Here is a 15,708-nt window from a genome sequence, read left to right as displayed (position 1 = left end):
TGGGAAGACCCTGTACATGGAAAATCCTCTGGTTTGAAATGCGGTTGATGTCAGACGTTTGAAACCCGGAGTCAGGCGCTGGCTGTCATACTGGAGTTCAGCCTGTCCTCTTCATCTGCTTTTTCATGGTTTTCTCGTTTGTTGACAGCACTGCATCTCTTTGGTTCACTGCACAGAGGCACGAGCACCAGTTCCTGGGCGGATGCAACCACAGAGCCAGGACCAGAGTAAGCTGGGCTGCTACGAGCTTTCTCCAAGCTGTTAGTGCAGCTATTGCCCCTCGTAGCCCCTTGGGACTGGCAGTTCCACACTCTGCCAAGGCGGCAGCACCAAGTCGAGGTCACTTCGGACGCTCTGGGGTTCAACAGCCTGGGATTTAATGCCTGCATGAGCGTCTTCACTTACAACTAAGTCAGTCTGCTTTTTCAGACAGAAGGCATTATTTATTGCTTTATACAGATGTCAAGCCTAATCTCATCCTGTTTGAATCAATGAAACTCCTCTGGAATTACGAGATGCTGAACATTCAGACAGGCAGAGGACCTGGCTCATCATATATGCACATCACCACAGAACAGATGATTCCAATCCCTACTTTGAAGAGGAAAAGGAGTTGTGAATTAATGTAATCCAGGCACCATGAAGTCAATCCTTTCACGATTTCTTAATGCTTGACTTTACAAGCTTAACGTTCTTTTACCTTAGGAAATGCCCATAAAACTGCTAAATTAAACTGGAGATGGAAAGGAGGACACCTTTACTTACATGGCTTATCTAGAGGGTGAGACCTAGGGAATTTATCAGAAATCTTTGCAACCTATGCAACAGAGTAACTTCCAAAAACAGCAGATTACATCACTTATTAGGATTTTGCCTGGGCAGTGCAGGGTTCAGTGGAGAACTGGTCAGAAACATTTCAATAGCATTTAACTTCATGCTGAAAATGCTGATTTATCGCAATCCAATGTGAATAGGCATGTCTAAGGAGAGAATGCACTGCATTTTCAGATGCCAGCAATTGTGAATTTTTTGTTAACATTCTTTCAGTGATTAAATGTCTTCAAACCGAAAGGCTATTTTTTTTAACTTTTCATTTGAAACTGAATTAATTTATACTAAAAATTGAAGCTTGGGAAAGGTTAAAATAAAAAAGAAGTGGGTTTGGATTCACTGAAATAAGACATTTTGATTAACCTGTACTTTTGTACAATTTTCACTTGTATTCTCCCACAGCATGTGGGAAAAAAACACTGAAATCTTGAGAAACTCTCCAGAATGGAGTTCCTGCTTACCTCTTAGCTCCGAGACGAGGAGCCTGGCCTCATGAATCACACAAGGTAAAAAGCATTGTCCAGAATTCAGAATTAAAGTTTGCCATACATAAACCTTGTGGCATTTTTATTACAGCATTCCAGCCTAGAATCTACATTTAAAACACTGACTGCTCAAAGGAATCTAAATCTCCTCAGCTGGAGGTAATAAAATCAGGTCAAGAATTCAATACTCAACAATCTACCATTAACCATTCTGTTCAGAGAAAACATAGTTCATCTGTTTTTAAAGAAAGCAAAGCCGAGCCATATAGCATAAGTTTGAAAAGTATAATGATTTGCTTGTGTATGAAAGCCTGTTAGGCAACAAGTTTTATTTCCTTGTAAAGAGATTTCAGTGAAGCTGCATCATCGTGCTGGGGGAAAAGGGAGGAGTGAGTGAGTGGCTGTCTAGTGCTTAGTTGCCGATTGCCAGCTTAAACTACAACAAGGGTACACACGGTATTTCTGCAAAGCTCAAAGATGGGACTGCATTTCCATAGACATAACCCATGCTTGATTTCAGCTAGGCAGCTTGGCCGCCATTAGCAATGTAATCATAATGGCAGAGATAGCAAGTAATCTGAGTTTTTATCCTGTTTTCAGGCAATTCTTTTCAACCTTGATGAACTGTGTGCTCCCAGGGCCATGCCATTGCCAGCTGTCAAAACTGACCAAAGTTACCTGTGACACATCTGCATGAACCAAGGTCACAACTAACTTTACGCATCCAGCTGAGCTCTGCTGGAGAACTAAGCCATCACTTGAATCCACCATAGAGTTAATTTGCCACACTGGTACCTAGGGACATCTCTAATTGATTTCTTTGGCCAGGAACTCCTAAACAGTATGTTTCTTTAAGCTGTCTCAAATTGGGTAAGCCAGTAGTTTGGAGGGATGGGAGGGTGTTTGTCTGTGGTTTTTTTTTCAAATTTCTGAGTTAGCATCTTGAAGAATTCATCAAATGATGCAGATTCCCTCCTTTGAGATACATCACAGTGCTATTGAGAATAAAGTAGTATGGCCAGCTGATGCTAGAAATAAAGGAGAAAAAGTTTTGCTTTCAGTTGTCAATGTGGCAAGATATTTTTTATTTAATTTGTTTGGATTCTTCATGGTGGAAGGAGAATTTAATTTGTAGTAGAGCGTCCTTTAAATAAATGTTTGATCTCTTCCCACTCACCATTACAGCTGATGGGTACAAAATAAAAAGAACGGCAATTCATTCAGCTTATCACTGGAGCACCAGAGGAAGAGAGAGATCCTTAGTGCAATGATTAATGACTCACTATAAAAAGATGCATCATAAACTGCTTCTATTAGGTCAAATCATAAACTAGGCTTTTAATGTTTATATGATCCCTTTCCAAATAATTAAGTGTGTCTGTATCTCCCACTACGAAAGGAACTTACACGCTGATTCCAAACCATGCACTTTCTTACAGGGCCATAATTTGGGACCCTCACTTAAAGAGATCCCTGTCTTCCTCTACATTCAAGCATTGTTTGAATTTCTCTTACTATTGGGACATCTCTCTGTACAGCAGGTCAGAGAGACCATTTAATGTCCAGCAGCAGCAAAGATGAACATGATCTACCCTGACTTTAGGGTGTCTTCTTCAGACACGGACACATTCACAGCTTTGCTGCAGGAGAAAGTACCTTTATTTTTCTTTATCTCTGCCTCCAGGCTGGGAAAAGGACAGCTGAACCACAGCTGAAATGAAAACAGGGCTGCAAACCGCTCACTAGATCCACGTGGATACAAGGAGGCAGAGCACTGCTGTGGTGCTTGCCTCAATGCAGCTAACAAGTCAAAATGCCCGTTCTTGTGCAGGGCAAATCGTCCACACTGGAGTCAGCCATCATCTGACTTTGTAAATTCCTGACCAAAATCAGCTTTTAGGTGCTCACAGACAATTCCCATCAGCTTCAGAAGCTGGTTGGTAAACACTAACAGAATTGCACCATTTCTCCATAACAGAAATCACTCCTGTATTTACCCATCTTGCGGTGAAACTGTCATCTGTGAAAAATCTAGTACAAGATGACATTATATAAGTGTCCATCTATTTCCTTACTATTACATTCTTACAATCCTGTTCATCTCCATTTTATTTCCTGGAACAGCTGGCGCTTTTTCTCAACCAAACCAGACTCTCCCTAGCTTGGCAAACAGACATTGGCTTCACTGCAAAGCTACCCCATTAAAAGAATGTCACAGCTCTAACCAATATGAAGTTTACACAAAAAATAATAGGAGTTAAAAAAAGAGCTGCAGAGCCCTAAAGATTTTCAACAGATTTGGTAGCCCTGGTCAGTTTACGCGCAGCTTATTCATAAAATCATAGAATGGTTTGCGTTTGGGTTGGACCTTGAAGATCATCTTGTTCCAACCCCCCTGCCACGGGCAGAGACCCCTTCCACCAGCCCAGGTTGCTCAGAGCCCTGTCCAACGTGGCCTTGAACACTGCCAGGGAGGGGGCAGCCACAGCTTCTCTGGGCAGCCCGTGCCACGGCCTCACCACCCTCAAAGAATTTCTTCCTTATATCTCATCTAAATCTAACTTCTTTCAGTTTAGAACCATTACCCCCTGTCCTATCAATCTACTCAATACAGAAACTCACTTCGGTTAATTATTTAAATATTTCCATCTAAGGAATTCAGAAAAGGGAAAAGCCAGTAGTGGAATACCCAAGATGCTGATATTTTTAATAAGCAATAGATTTAAGTGGGATTAACTGGGTTATCAAACAGTATCCTCCCAAATCAGTTCATTAGTTTCACTGACTTTCCCTATTTCATTTTATTAAAACAATTTAAGTGAGGGTTCATTAGGTGCAATGTAATCTAATTGAGACAGTCCAAGCCTAATCCCTTTTCTTTCAGCTGTAACATGCTTAATAGTTTGCTGAAAAATTTAAAATATTATTGTTACCGCTATTTTAAATAGGGACTGTTTTCATCCAACCATGTGCCACCACTTCCACAACATTTTATTATTTGTTATTTTATTATTTCTTGCTCTTTTCTCATTCATTCATTTATTCCTTCCCTTTTCTGTCTTTCATTGCTCCACAGCAGCAGAGTCACACATGGGCAACAGCATCCCACTGTGCAGGTGTAGGAGATACGCCAAATATCCCCGCATGGGCCAGTGCACCAGGCCTTGGGAAAGGAATGTTTTTTTGCAACTTACTTTGAGATTCCGGAGTAAAAAAAAACCCTTTGTAAATCCACAGTGATTTTATAAATATCTTAGAGGGGAGGGAAGAGGTTCCTGTGCATTTTCACACTGCTAGTTTCTGACAGCTCTGCAAGACGCACAGGAGGGGATCACGTATTGGACTTGCAAATTAAGAGGCAGATGCTGTACATTACTTGCCATGCTAGACCCAGGCTGAAAACATAGAGTAACTGATCCATGCTATAGACACAGTTTCTTTCAGAATGAACTCACTCATACTCCTGTAATTTGACAAAGCCTTTCTCAGACAGTGGGGTTAATTATTCTTCACAGGGCAAAAAACCCCAAACCAAAAAAAAAAAATATCCCAACCCAAAGAATGAGAGCTGGTTTCTAGATCCTAGGCTTCTGCAGACTTTAACAGGCTGCCTACAACCCCTCAAAACCTGTCCTCCCTCACTCCAAATCCTCGTCCCTTCAAGCAAGTGCCATTTCATAATCCCGTTAAAACCTTTGCCTCTGTTTACCAGGAGCCCTAATCGTACTCAGCAAGTTCTTGTCGTCTAAGGAAGAGCGACAGCTTTCAGATTTCTTAGGAGGGTTATTCATCAGCTATGCCAGAGTTTTGCCAGAGCGCTCAATCTATTCTGGGAGCAGCCATGTGGAAAAATTTTCAAACAGCTCAAAGCCCTGCACAATGATAAAGGAAAGCTCACACAATCCTGGTAATAGCCTGACCCTCTTAAGGAAAATTGGATGATTTGTGGTAGCAGTTTTTCTGTCCCCTATGTGAATTCTGAACCTTAAACCATAAGCAGTGTATTCACACAGTCCCATTACAAACCCTATCCCTCTTGCAATGCTGGAATAATAAATACACACCATATGTGAAAATAAACTCTTGCTGCAATGACCTTCTTCCTCAGCCCGTTGGTGTGAAGGAGTTCGTAGCCATTTTAGAAAAGAAGAGTCAGATAAAGGATGGACTAATTTGATGTTCAGTGTTTCACCACGAGCAGAATATATGCTTTAACGAGCACATTACATGCACCAGGGACGTGTTATTGTGAAGCAGGGAATAAAGAGTAAGGGGAAAATAATTAAACAGTCAGCTTTATAATGAGGAAACTGTATTCATGCAACATTAAGTGGCCTAATTTTTAAGTGCTAAGCAATGGCAGGTTCCTTGGACTTCAGAAGGACTTGCTGGCAAGCACCACCTTGAAAACAAGGGCAAAGGATTCCAAGTACCAAAATTCCTGTAGGTCCAGAAGGACAGGGTGGGCTGATGATGTCCCGAAGTCATCTGACCATGCTTTGCACTGACCTATCCGATAGGATCAGATACCTGTACCCTGTAGTTCTTGTTCTATAAAGACCACCCATAAAGTTTTAAATTACCACAGCATTAATCATATGTGGTATGTAGAACATTATAACTGAATTCTACCAGCCTGGCCTTAGTTTTCTCTTGGTACTGCATCTTAGGTCACAACTATGCAACACCATTTGGGCGCAGTGAGCACCTGAAAACGTCGTGCAGCTGTTTGCACAAGCAGAGCTACTGGGAAAGGAAAAAATCTGTCTCATTGGGTTCAGACACTGACAGAAGGAACCAATAAACCATATTTCTGACTGTTATCAGTTCTCTGAAGGCCAGTAAGGCCAGGAACATTCATTTACCGGGACTGTCAGTTCCAAATAGTGCAGCAACATCAATTCCTTCAGTGTAATAGCCTACCAGTCAGACAGCAATTCTGTTGGGCCACAGGCTCCCCATCTTTCTTTGCAAATGGACATAGTACAACGTCTCTTCTTTGTTACTCACCCTCATGCCTAATTCAATGTTCTCTCCTCCGTAGACCTCCATACCAGGGTCAAGCAAGCCAATCTCACCAAAATACTCTCGGTCCACTACAAATGAGCATCCAATCATGGCTGGTGTCCTGCATAGAGAAATTAAAACAAAAAAATAAGCTGTTTATTAGGTAGTACAGAACCCATCTCATAACAAATCTACACAGACAGAATAGTCCTTAGTCTTCAAGCTTATATTTTAAATTTATTTATTAGCATGCAATCACATTGCACTACTTCCCCCAGTGGATAGAGGAACTTGGGGGACCAGAGTCACCCAAATAACCAGCACACTGCCAGACACACTTGGACCAGCTCTCTGTGAGACAGACACAAGATGTGAGGTCAAGTACTCTGTGCTTTTTTGTGAAGCATCATGCCGTTTTTCCTTTGTTTTATAGACATAAACTCTATGCTGGAGCTGAAGTGCACCACCATACAGAGTAGCACGAGAACTAAACAACGCTTTCTTTGAAGAATAATACACAAAAAAACCCCCATAAGCTTTGTCAGAAATGAGGAGTCCCCTTACCAACGTATAAAAAGTAAGTGCACGGTAAGAGCCATGGGTCAATCATGGTGTGAAGTTTGGCAAAGGACTTCCTGGAGTCAGCTCTAGCAGATAAATTTCAGCATTTGTGAAGCTGTTCTATGATGAACATTTCTGTGTCTGCTGAGGTCAGTCTTTAGAGATGAAGAGACTCTGCCCTCAGATCTGTCACTGACCAACAGGGTGATTTCAGATAAATTATTTCCCTTCTCTGAGCACCAACTTCTTTATGTGTAAAACTATGGCTCTGCTCTCCTTTACAAAGCAATCTGAAACCTGTCACTGGGCAGCACTACACGATGACAAATCTTGAGATCATTTACTATATGAACACAAGCATTATTTCAACGCAACACAAGCTAGTGACATTTGCTAGTTTCATTTGTCCACACTTTCTCTGCATCTCTGGACTGGTCACAACACTTGCCTCTTTAAAATTCAAGGTAGGAGCTAGGTTTTGCTACTATAGCTCATAATTCAAAAATGTAAACTTGACTAACTTTAAGATGGAGAAACACAAAAGCCTGCAACTCCACGCTGGACTTACAATTCAGCTGCAGGCTGCAAAGTGCCTACTGCAAGATCATGGGTAGTCATCCTGCAGCCTGATCCACAGGACGTGCCCAGACCCTGGGGGCAGACCCCCCCATTTTAGTGGGATCCCAACAGACCAGACTGCTGAATCAGGGAAACTGTAAAATCATTTGAGAAACCGGACACTTCTGGAGCTGATCTAGAAGAATGAGCTGCGCGCTTGCTCTTCCATTGAAAGGGAGGCAATTATGGACCATCTGGCAGATACAATATCATTCCTAACAGTGCTATTGTAAAAATACATCAGGAAAACTGTAGTTTATGACAATTTTCTATTTTCTAATAGAATAGAGAATGCTCTATGTATGGCCCAAGTTTATATATATACACACTATGAAAATGCCCTACAGAAACAAAGATGATGGAAAAGGTCTAAAACCTATTTTAAGAAGTCTGCTTTGTAATGAACTAATGTTATACTGTCACTGAAGTCTCTCTTCTCCCAGATAACTGAATGTTTCTTCAGTTGTACAGAAAGCTATTCACAAGGTATTTGCCCATGACATCTGAGAAACAGATTCATGGGGCAGTTTCATATACATGTGAAAAGCTGCCCTGGCTGGGAAAATGAACACTTGTATTTTACCCTTGTATGGGTGGATCACACCGGCAGCGGCAGCAGGTGGCTGCTGGAACAGTGTTAATCACATCAGGTGCTTTTTCTCATCAGCAGTTCACAATTTCTACAGCAGGAGGTTAAAAAGACTTCAAACAAACAGCCAAGATCTGGTTAGATAGCACAGTTCTTTGCTCCTGGGCCTAATGCGTGGCCTGACATTGCAGAACACTGTCCAACCTATGGCAGGAACTATTTGGTACCCTTGAAAAGGTTCATTTGCTGGAGTGCTGCTATTACTTACCCGTAATGGACTACTGCAGCGCTCACATTACTGGTACTGCTTCACATCTCTCCCTTGCCCTTTTTCTCAGTTTGAAAGCCATTGCAACCTCTCAGATCATTACAAGCCTATACTGCAGTGCACACTATCCCCCTCATGTTTTCTCTGCATAATTGAAAAAGGCAGCTGTTGATAGAAACACATTTGATCGGCACGGTTTCTGACAAAGAAGTTGAAATAGCTTGATTAACTCTCACGTTCCACCCTTACAGAGTGAGATGCATTCCCTGGAACATGATCTCGGGGGACAAGATTCAATGGCAGTTATAAAGGCAAACATCTGGCTTTCACAGATGACTTCAGACCGAAGTGGTGCTCTCAGCCAGATCCCTGTACTCATTCAGTCAAAACAGGCTGGAGGAAACCGAGGCCAAATGTCACAAACCCTACAAAGAAACTGCAGCAGGGTCACCATCAGCACCCTCAGTGCCTGGACCTCTCCCATACCCCACAGTCCCCCTTCTGTGTGTGCAAGAAATTCCAGCACTTCTCTGTTAGGTGCTGTCATTTATGAAGACCTTCTGTTGAATTAGTTTCTAGTTAGAAGTGATCTCAGAGCTCTATGAAAACCACACATGGTCCTGGGTACTCCTGGCTGGCCACATCCATCTTTTCTTGATGCGTATACTTACACACCAGGATCTTTGCAAGATGGATGGTGTTTATAAATTCAAATTATTTGATAAAGTGCATCTTCCTGCTCGTAGTCCATAGAGCCATACTTGAAGACAGACTTGCCTAAAAAGGCTGCGAGCTCTCCTGTACATAGGACCAGATATATGTCCCACTGACACACCCTGTATCATTGAAAACCATATTTTAGGCTACCAAGGAATCAGTTTGGTGTAGGAACTGAAACAAAACAAGGACAAGACCAAGGAAAGGGAATTCAGTAACTCTGAAATGAAATAAGTCTTTAAGGGTATATTTAGTATTTTCTTAAGTGTTAACCATGTTAAAAAAGGGAAGGAGGTGGGGGGACAAAACACACACCACTTTCTTCATTTTCCTTTTATTTAAAGTTAAAGGCTTCACTGGATGAAGGCTAGAGCATCACTGCTTTGCAAAACTGAGCTGCTAGTTTGGGCTTAGACTCATTCTCTTTCCAGTCCACCCCCCCCTCCCCCAACCCTCTGGAGGCAGCTCCTTACAGCAGTGGGATGCTCCCATGAGGACATTTCTGCTTCCTTCCTAATGATGAACAGTACTGCTAGGCTTTGCAGACTCCTCTCAGGTGCTGGAATCTCTCTCTCTAGGGGATGGGTTTTTTGAGCTGTCGGCTCTGTCCATTAAAACACTGACTTGTTAATTGAATGGGGGTGGGAAATACATTTTAGATGCAACTACATTATCATCACTCACTGATGAATGCCACTGAGGACTGCCTTTGCAACTCCCTCCCTCTCTTCTAGGTTTTATTTCGTCTCATTAGATATATTCAAATACAGACTTCACAAGCCTTGATGGCTTAGTCAAAAAAAAAAATGTTTTCATGAACAAGTAATAATAGCAGTGCAATGGCAGAAGGAAACACATCCAGCTTTTCAGAGAAGCCAGTCAAAAATTTCCTGTCAGTGCCTTTCTCTACCTGAATTTGGCTGCCTGCAGGCACTGCTCCTCTGCACAGCAGCACGGCTGCAACCCCAGAAGCTGAACTGAGAAGCCTGTAGCTCTGCCCTGGCCGCATCCTGACACAATGGAAGAACTTGCCTACGATCCACTATGTTGAATTTTCTGCGTACTGCATGTTCAACACTTCCATCAGGTTCAACCGGAGTTTTGAGCATTCAGTCCTCACCAAGCCCAGGCCCTTAACTTCCCTGTGCTTTGACTGACCCAACTGTAAACCAAGTGTAATGCGATTGCACAGCCCAGTGAGCTGGTAACAGTGCTGTGAGCTGGGGGACCCTGACTCTATTCCCAGCTCTGTCATTCATCTGGTCTTCAGTGAGTCACCTTCCCCTACCTCTGTTTCTCCATCTGTGAAGCACACATAATAATACTGGGTAAAAGTCTGAGAAGTGCTGCAGCACCTTGAAAGCCTAAGATTCACTTCCAAAAGTGCTTTTAGCATGTAGGTGGGTAATTTTACACTGGACTAGAGTGTTACATGGACATATTGCAATCACTCTCCCCAAAAAGCATGAGACCCTCACCTGGCTGTCATCACTGGCTTTTTCCAGTACCTGAAAAACTCCAGTGTATCTACCACTTTTAGTACAGTGCAGCAAAGACTTCCCTTGAAAGTCAGAAATGGCTATAAGAGCAAAAGCAACTCTGTTGGCATGTCTTACACACTGCGCACTAGCCAAGGGGCAGCAAATGAGAAGGTGTCTGCCCTCAGCACTTCACAGCTTCAGAGGGAAATATATTAACCTGAAGCACATCTGCTTTATCCAAAGGGACCTTTTTCCTTAAATCATGCACTTTTTAGTAAAACAGTGACATTTTTAGAAGGAAGGTATCACAAAATAGCAATTAGAGGTGTACTATTTTTTACCGACAACTCAAAGGTGTTGGGAATCTTAATTGATCTGTGGAATATTCTTTGACACAACTGAAGATGTTATAAGCATTAATTATAATCAACAGCAACACTCAAAGGATAATGTGGGAAACATAGCAGAATGTATTTTGCAGCTAAAACCTTCAAATGCAGCATAGAATAGTACTGATTCTGCACTGGAGAAAGATACAGCATAGTCAATTTGTGGAAATTACCTGATGGCATGGCTGTAGCAAAGGAGATATGAGAGAGACATTACTCTGGGTAACACCCTGGGGAAAGGGAGGAAGCAGAGAGCGCAGCGCTTCGTGGTGGTGAAGGCTCCCCGGCTCCCCGTGGGCTGCTGCAGCAGGTACGGTGCGGCTGGCTACGAGGGAGGAGAGGCACCGTATGGCAGAGGGCAGCGCCTGCTACGGGATGGGGTACCAGCAACAGAGGATACGTTGGCCAGAAATGAAAGCCGCTTGCTGTAGGTCTGTGTCACGACTACTTTGGTTTAGGGAGATCTCCAGGAGCACAGCTCTGTGGGCAACACCCCAGCAGACGCCGATACCCATTTCTCCAGCCAGGTGCATCCGCCTCCTTCTCTTTACAGACAGCTGAAGGATGCTGCCGGGGGGCTTCATTAGGAGCAAGTGAAGGAGAAAGGGATGAGCACTAGACTGACATACTGCACGTGATACAATAAGTCTTCCTCTCCCTTCTGCATCTTTCTACCCCTGCCTTAAGGTCAGTATACATGCAATCAGATCACATTTGAAACAGTTTTCAGAGCATACAATAAGTCCAATTTCCAGGACAACTGACATACAAACATTCACACACAAATAGATAAATACAAACAAAAATATAACTATAAATAAATATATAAACATAAATATATATATATACACAGAGATAAGTAGAGAGACAAAGAGATTCAAATGACACACCACACACTGTATCTTTGAGTTTTCCACCTTTCCTAGCAGAATGTTTCTTTGATTCAGGTTCCTAAGCAGCACCTCGTCCCTGGCCTGACGGATAAGTGAGGAAACCTGTATGGTACCTGCATAAGCATTTGTTTTTTCTTACAACTCATGTCTTCTGCAAGAAAGAGTCATACCAGGCTACAAGAACGGAACTCAAGGACAGATTTACTGCTCAGGAGCTACAGGAACAAAACTGACAAGCTTAATGATGGGAAGGTTTGTTAACCCATTTGGGGAACTGCAGCATATGAAAAAAAGCAACCCAGAATGCTTGGCTAGGAAAGGCAGAGCAATAGGGATGTAGAATAACTCTCTGATGCCCCATGGAAGTATATTTTTTGAAATAGGCACAATACCCATCGGAACCCGGACAAACAAAAAAGAAACTGCTCCGTTATAGGGTCCTGTGAACAAGCAACTGAAAAGATGGCCATAATCATAGAATCATAGAATGGTGAAGGTTGGAAGGGACCTTAAAGATCATCTGGTTCCAACCCCCCTGCCACGAGCAGGGACATCTTCCACCAGCACACGTTGCTCAGAAGCTCCATCCAACCTGGCCTTGAACACTGCCAGGGAGGGGGCTGCCACAGATTCTCTGGGCAACCTGGGCCAGTGTTTCACCACCCTCACGGGGAAGAATTTCTTCCTAATATCTAATCTAAACCTGCCCTCTTTTAGTTTACAGCCATTCCCCCTTGTCCCTATCACTACACACCCTTGTGAAAAGCCCCTCTCCATCTTTCCTGTCGGCCCCTTCAGACACTGGCAGCGGCTCTACGGTCACCCTGGAGCCTTCTCTTCTCCAGGCTGAACAGCCCCAACTCCCTCAGCCTGTCCTCGTAGCAGAGGTACTCCAACCCTCTGATCTTCTTCGTGGCCCTCCACTGGACCCACTCCAACACATCCGTGTCCTTCTTATGTTGGGGGCCCCAGAGCTAGACGCAGGACTCCAGGTGGGGTCTCATGAGAGCGGAGTAAAGGGCAGAATCACCTCCCTTGACCTGCTGGTCACGCTCCTCTTGATGCAGCCCAGGATACGGTTGGCTTTCTGGGCTGCAAGTGCACATTGCCGGCTCATGTTGAGCTTCTCATCCACCAGTACCCCCAAGTCCTTCTCGGGGCTGCTCTTGAGCCACTCTCTGCCCAGTCTGTACTTGTGTTTGGGAGTGCCCTGACCCACGTGCAGGACCTTGCAATTGGCCTTGTTCAACTTCATGTGGTTCATGCAGGTCCACCTCTCCAGCCTGTCAAGGTCCCTCTGAATGGCATCCCTTCCCTCCGGTGTGTCAACCACACCATACAGCTTGGTGTCGCTGGCAAACTTGCTGAGGGTGCAATTCCACTGTCCATGTCAATAAACAGTCACGTTTCATTTTTACACGACTGCATGGTTTATCCTGAAAGAGTTTACAGGTGAGCCTCTTCCCAAGCTCAGGTACACAGATGGGTTTATTCCCAGCGCAGCGAAGACTCAACATGGCTGCATGACCATTGCTATGACAGACCAGCATAGGGCCTGACTTGCACGTGGGATGGGCATGCATGCTCCCAGCTAAAGTAGGCAGCACATACCACTTCACTGTGGGCATATCAGACACTAATTTATAACATGAGCGAGACACACGTGCGGTTTGGAGTGGCTGACTCCGTGCGTGTACATACACATTCCTACCAGTACCAAGCTATGGCATATTGAAGCAATAAGCTAGAACATATGCAGCAATGAAATGCACCACTGCTGCTGGAGGAAGACAAAATGGAAAACTGTGCAGCGCTTGGCTGAGTGAGGCTGACTAATGACTCTAATGTTAGTGGCTGCTGATCAAGAAATCAAACACAGAGCAGTCTATCATAATCACGGCAGGTGAGGGAAGATGAGCCAGAGCCAGAGCTCAGGATACCAGAAACCCTCCTTGCTGTTCCAAACACCAGCAGTATCTTCTGCACACAGAAAAAACCAGCTTGTTTCAATGCATAGTCAAATTCATTAGAAACCTCTGAAATAGGATCCTTTGTTACACAGTTTGTCGCCAGATGATAAGGACGGTTTTGGGCAGTGTGTTCTCAGGAACAAATGGAAAATGACGTGATGGACACAGCGTGTCAAAATAACAATCCTCAGTTAAATCTTCACATTAGAGACATCTTACATCTCAAATGTCAAACATGCAAAATTGATTGCCTGCAGAAGCCGATGTGGGGAACATCAATTGTTCTGAATTTCAGAGTACTAACGTGAGGAAAAAAAAAAAAAGAACTGACTTCAAACTGTATCAGAAATCTTTACAAAATCTGACGCTTCGTTCTTGCTATTCCTTTAGCTTTGTTTGCACTTCAAGGCCACATCCCCTTTGTCACTTGGACCACAACAGCTGATCTGACATTTTACGGTGTGCACTCGACATGACTGCCTATACAGTGCCCCACGGACTTGAGGGACAGTTCCTGCTCCTTCCCCGCAAGGCTCTGAATAGGATCGCACCACTCTTAGTGTTCAAGAAAGCAGAGGATCGGGCTTCAAATAGAAAACTTCTGAGAAAAGAAGTAAGCACATCTGTTGTGTAATGTCAGAAGAAAACAGGAATTGGACTCTCCTTTCTAAATGTCTCACCCAGTTCTGCAGATGGATGATATTTGTTCACACAATGCAAACATCAGAAATGCCAGGGCTCCGGTTCTCACTGATACCAGGGTACGCATTTTTTTTAACACTGAAAATCTTTAATCCCTTTGGAGGTCTGGGAGGAAGTATTCGGCTACACCATCCACAAAACCAGTCATGAGGCTATTAGTTATTAGCCTTTTCTTTTACAAAACACACAGAGAGATACAAAACAAACCCACTATTTGCTGAAGACAGTGTCAAAGGAAGCCTTAGGAGGGACAACGTCAGTAAGGACTAAATGAACTTGCAGTTTTCATGCTGATGAACAGTCCTGCGATCTTACGAATGCACTGAGCAGACACATGGATCCGAACACCAGCAGTGTGGACCAGTTTGCATGCCTTGCAAACCGGACTGAAACAGAAATCAGGGCTGCAGTACTTACACTGGCAAGCTGATTAAAAATCCAAAATCTGTACCAAACCAACAGAGATTTTTGAAAAACTTTGCTCACTATTCTGACCTCCCTTTCCTTTTGAAAATATACCCTAAATTTTCTACAGCTACTAAGATCTCACCATGGGTGCTTTCAAATTTCAGTTCTAAGTACAGACTTCCTGATCCTTTTCATCAATAACACTTGCATGTTCACTCTTTCCATTGCCATAATTATGCTGGCATATCACTTAAAAGCCACAAAATTGCATTGTATTTCTATGAGCAGGCAAAACACAACAGCACAGCCAAATGCATTAGCAAATCCATCCAGGTGCTACTCCTTCAGAGGCCCATCAGAAACCAGTGCAGTGTGGCTATCAAGTGGATGCTTTGCACTCCTAGAACACTGTCTTCGAAGAATATGTTCCCAGGGAGACAGGTAAGTGTTCATGGTTCAGCGTTGATGTCTCTGCACTTTAGGGCATGTAATTCATAATTTGCAGGAGAGATACTTATGCAATCACAACGTCTCAGTGCTCCTGATATTTGACAGCAAGGGTTGGGCGCTCTCTTCCTTGCGCTGCTCGTCTCATCTGTCTCTGGGCAGTTTATGCACTGTTGAATTGAAGGGTTTCTTCACTTGGGTTCAGAATAAGATCGGTGCTCTCAGGAGACAGCTACTTACGTGCATCAAATTTAAACACTACTCAGTGCTTGAGTTTGGACCTTATTGACTTCTGTAACAGTCCAACTGTGCCAGTATAACTCCAGCAAGAGCTTGAACATA

The 15,708-nt window shown here is 43.5% G+C and overlaps 1 protein-coding gene across 3 annotated transcripts in view; it reads right to left on the bottom strand.

Moving 5' to 3' along the window:
* Window positions 1-15,708, bottom strand: part of GALNT9 (polypeptide N-acetylgalactosaminyltransferase 9) — a 167,481-nt gene that overhangs the window by 78,141 nt on the left and 73,632 nt on the right. For all 3 annotated transcript variants that reach the window (XM_009932508.2, XM_075434799.1, XM_075434801.1), the window contains one exon: window positions 6,327-6,444. In XM_009932508.2, the coding sequence (XP_009930810.2) occupies window positions 6,327-6,444 (118 nt within the window). The remainder of the gene's footprint in view (window positions 1-6,326; window positions 6,445-15,708) is intronic.

Source organism: Opisthocomus hoazin, chromosome 13, assembly GCF_030867145.1.
Source record: "Opisthocomus hoazin isolate bOpiHoa1 chromosome 13, bOpiHoa1.hap1, whole genome shotgun sequence".
Taxonomy (NCBI): domain Eukaryota; kingdom Metazoa; phylum Chordata; class Aves; order Opisthocomiformes; family Opisthocomidae; genus Opisthocomus; species Opisthocomus hoazin.
The sequence above is the reverse complement of the archived record's forward strand: the minus strand, read 5'-3'. Positions and strand labels throughout refer to the sequence as shown.